This window comes from Microtus ochrogaster, unplaced genomic scaffold (genome assembly GCF_000317375.1).
Source record: "Microtus ochrogaster isolate Prairie Vole_2 unplaced genomic scaffold, MicOch1.0 UNK51, whole genome shotgun sequence".
Taxonomy (NCBI): domain Eukaryota; kingdom Metazoa; phylum Chordata; class Mammalia; order Rodentia; family Cricetidae; genus Microtus; species Microtus ochrogaster.
The window spans coordinates 55933-59973 of NW_004949149.1; the positions used below are offsets into that span (position 1 = coordinate 55933).

The 4041-nt window shown below is 44.5% G+C and overlaps 1 protein-coding gene across 3 annotated transcripts in view; it reads right to left on the reverse strand.

Annotated features, from left to right (window-relative positions):
- Gab1 (GRB2 associated binding protein 1) overlaps nucleotides 1-4041 on the reverse strand; it is a 119667-nt gene that overhangs the window by 36562 nt on the left and 79064 nt on the right. For all 3 annotated transcript variants that reach the window (XM_005369540.3, XM_005369539.3, XM_026777257.1), the window contains exon 2: nucleotides 1755-2049. In XM_005369540.3, coding sequence (XP_005369597.1) covers nucleotides 1755-2049 — 295 coding nt within the window. The remainder of the gene's footprint in view (nucleotides 1-1754; nucleotides 2050-4041) is intronic.

A 4041-nucleotide genomic window follows, 5' to 3' on the forward strand; every position in this document is an offset into this window, starting at 1 on the left:
TTTTTTTTTTTTTTAAAAAAAATGGTAGCAAACCTAACAGAGAACACAGATATCCAGTCCTTGATCACACGAGCTAAGTGCGGCCACAAAGCTCTTCTCTGCTGTTAGGATTGGATACAGAGCTTCAGACTCACTGAAGTTATGTACTACAAATGCATGAGGATGTGGAACACTGGTTTTTAAAGCATGTTCTGCAGTTTTCCACCACATACTGAAAAGCAGAATTACAGAGTACATTGCTCTTTCTGGCTCTCTAACATGACGTAATAACCGATCACCCATCTTTAGAGTTATTTAAGAAACTCAGCTTATACATCAACACAGCACATCAAGACTGTCGGCTGTTTGGGGGCAACAGGTAGAAGGAAGCTGTGAGAACATGAACTCACAGCATCTAAGATATAATTCCCATCCTGCTTCAGGGGCTGTAGAAGGATCGGGGACACTGAAACCCTAGGGGCCGATGGAAAGAACAAGTAAGGGCTTCTGATGAGCAGCGCCGCTCTGGCAACCGCTCACAGAGCACACAGCCCACATCTGAACGATGAGTTCCTAAGCAGCTCACGCTCCTTCTGCTCTTCATGCGTGGCTGCTAAGACCAGTCAGCCCGAATATATTGTTGATTTCTAAAGACTTCAGAGTTCTGCCACTGGAAAGGTAGCTTCAGGTTATATCCCTAAAATACCCTCGTCAAGCCAGTGTGTAAGCAAAAGCTGACATGATTGTGACCAACCAATCCTGACATCTAAAAATCAAGGAAAATGTTCCATTAAATATTTAAAAAAAAAACACTCAGTACATTTATCACAGAGCATTTAAAACATGTCTTTTTCAGGAAAGTAGGAAGGGCACACCTGAAGGGGGAGAGGTCAAAAGGTCAAAGGGGGCAAATAGAGGTAATGGGATATTTAAGATATAAAGCCTAAGGGTATCCTAAGGGTACCCACTTGTGGCATGGAAGCAGACAAGGAAGAGGTGAAGGTGGGAGGGGCCCATGGTCATGGGCGGAGCAATAATAAAGCGTAATGACGCATATGCACATCACGTCCTATGACGCATGGGGCGTATTTTTTGTATTATAACAAAAAAATTAACTGGAAATGTTCTCAGTCCAGCAAAGTCACTAAAATAGGTAAAAGCACTTGGCGTCAACTTGAATTAAAGTGCCAGGATTCCTACATGGGGAAGAGAAAACAAACTTCTACGAGCTGTTCTTTGACCCCGCAGCACTCCTGGGCCATGCTCACACTGCAGCATGTGCATGCCCCTTCCCCACATCAGCAAAATGCTAACGTTCAAAATAGTTCCTATCACTGTCTTCATGACGACAGTTATTTAGACACTGGTCCACGCCAATTGGGTCTCTGGAAACCTGTAGAACTTTTCCTCAAACTGCCTGAAGAGTTTAGTGCTCGCTCTAAGTGTCAAACTCCTATTGTAAAAACAAAATAACGAGGCATATAACTGAAAGAACAAAGAATTTTGTAACTTTCTTAAACTATAGTAAAAAAAAAGTAAGCACTGCTCAAACTAATAATAAAAGCCTTAAGCTCTGGGTGTGGAGAGATGGATCCAGGTTCAATTCTCAGCACACGGCCACTCAAAACCATCTGTAACTCCAGCCCCAGGAGGTCTGACGCCCTCTTCAGGCTTTCTCAGGCATTGCATGCATGTGGTGCACAGACACATGCAAGCAAAACAGCCATACACATATAATATTTTTTTTAAAAAAAATCAAACAGAATGGAACCCACCTTCTTCTGTGGGATTGAAGCCACAGATGTCACAGATACAACGAACCCACTTGTTCATGTCCTCCTCACTGTCTGCCACCAAGTAGAAAATCCGGTCAATGGTGTTGATATCAAAGATGTAGCTGTTTTCAAACTCCTTCTTGTTGAACGTCAGCCCAGCATCAACTTGTTGACACAAGTTTAAATCAATAATCCGGATAGGTTTTTTGGCATGGTCGTTTTTGTAATACTCCAGGACATCGGGGTCTCCAGTCAGACGGCCGCTGCGTAATACAAACCACCGTCTCTTCCATGCCTAGAAACAAGCAAACACCCGCTTGCATCAGGAAGGAACATCCTGTGGTGAGGCACATATTTCATAAAGGCATTGTCTGAAAAAGTTGTAACATCTTGTGTCGGTTCCATAACACAACAAATGAAGCCAAGTATAAAATCGTTTCGATGAATAATGTTGGGAAAACGGCATCAGCCGGAGAATGGGGTCAGACGTTATGCTAAGTAAAGAAGCCACAGGGCAAACACTGTGATCCTGTGATACGAAGCATGTACAGTAGTTAAATCCAGACAGGCAGTGTGTGTAGAATAGTGGTTGTGGAGCTGTTCCAAAAAGGGGAAGAGGAGAAGGTTCGAGAGAAGTGGTCAAAGTGTATAACAATGTGAATGTATTTAACAACACCGAACTGGTTACTTAAAGTCAGTTAAAATGGTAAGTTGCCAGTTATTTTACCACTTTGAAAAATAGTGGGTTTCCATATCTTAATATGTCAAAAAAGGGCTGGAGAAATGGTTTAGTAGGGCAGAGTGTGCTGGGCGAGCATGAGTTCCAACTTCAGGTCTCCAACACCCATGTAAAAAGCTGGACGTGACCATACGTGCATCTCTATCCCCGGCTATACAGGGTAGAGGCTAGAAGGCTCACTGGGGTTTTCTGGCCACCAGCCTAGCGCTGGAGTCAGTGAGAGACCATGTATCAAAGGAATACACACAAGCACACTGTCTCCACCCCTACGCATGAGAGAATATACTCATGGTGCTTCTTCCTAAGATTTTAAACTAGAGAATCTGTTTTCTCAGAGTGAGACAACAGAGGAGGGAGAATGGGCTTGGGTGTTTCCCTGGTTGCTTCTTCCCTGGGGTGCCATTCTAAATGCATCCTACCTGAGAGCTGTATTGCTCAACTGTCGTGTTTCTCTTCCCGGCACACATACATTACCAACGCACACACGCAATGCTCAATATTTCCTTTCTCTTTCTCTTTAATACCATTCCTGAAGAAGGCTGGGAGAGTTGAAGCAATGACTCTGTAAGTAATAGCACTGGCTGCTCTTACAGAAGACCAGGTTCAGTACCAGCACCCACGTGGCAGCTCAAACCATCTATAACTCCAGTTCCAAGGGATCCACCAACTCCTCTTATGGCTTCCAAGGGCACCAGCACACATATGTTGAATATATACACATGCAGACAAAACACTCACACATAAAATTAAATATATAAATCAAAAAATCTTTTGGAAGAGGCTGCGATTCTTACCGCTACCTTCTCTAAAGACTGTATGGATTAGGTAAAGCAGGACTAGATGGCAGACTGTCTTCTTTGTTAGCTCGGATCCCCTCACATCTGGCTCTGGATCTCAAACCAAGCCACACTGCTCTGAGTTTTGTTCTCTGGCAGCTAAGCAGGAAAAGGCAGTACCTCACAGTCCCCTCCTAGGACACATGCACACTCCAGAGCAAACCCTGGAGACAGGATGCCCAAGGATGGCACTCTGAAAACAGGGAGGGCTGAACCATGCATTTCTGCAGCTCTAGGGGTATCACGTGTGGCCACAGTTATGCTTGGTGTCACAGCGTGTCAATGTTTTGGTTTCGGAAAACTCTACCCCCACACACACTGCACAGATTTTCAGTAACGACTGGGATAAAGTCAGCCCCATGCCCAGGGTTTTCAGAGTTCATCTATCACCCAGTAGGAGTTTGGTTTCCTGTGGTCTCATCAGATCAAGAGTGAGCTTCGTGACTGTGTTGCTGATGTAAGCCGACCCCAACTCAAGTACTCCTGTGTCTTCATTAACACAGTTGTGTGTTCCCAACTCAGTACTCCGGTGTCTTCACTAACACCTACAGATGTGTTCCCAACTCGAGTACTCCCGTGTCTTCACTAACACCTGCAGATGTGTTCCCAACTCAGTACTCGGTATCTTCACTAACACCTGCAGATGTGTTCCCAACTCAGTACTCGGTGTCTTCACTAACACCTACAGATGTGTTCCCAACTAGAGTACTCC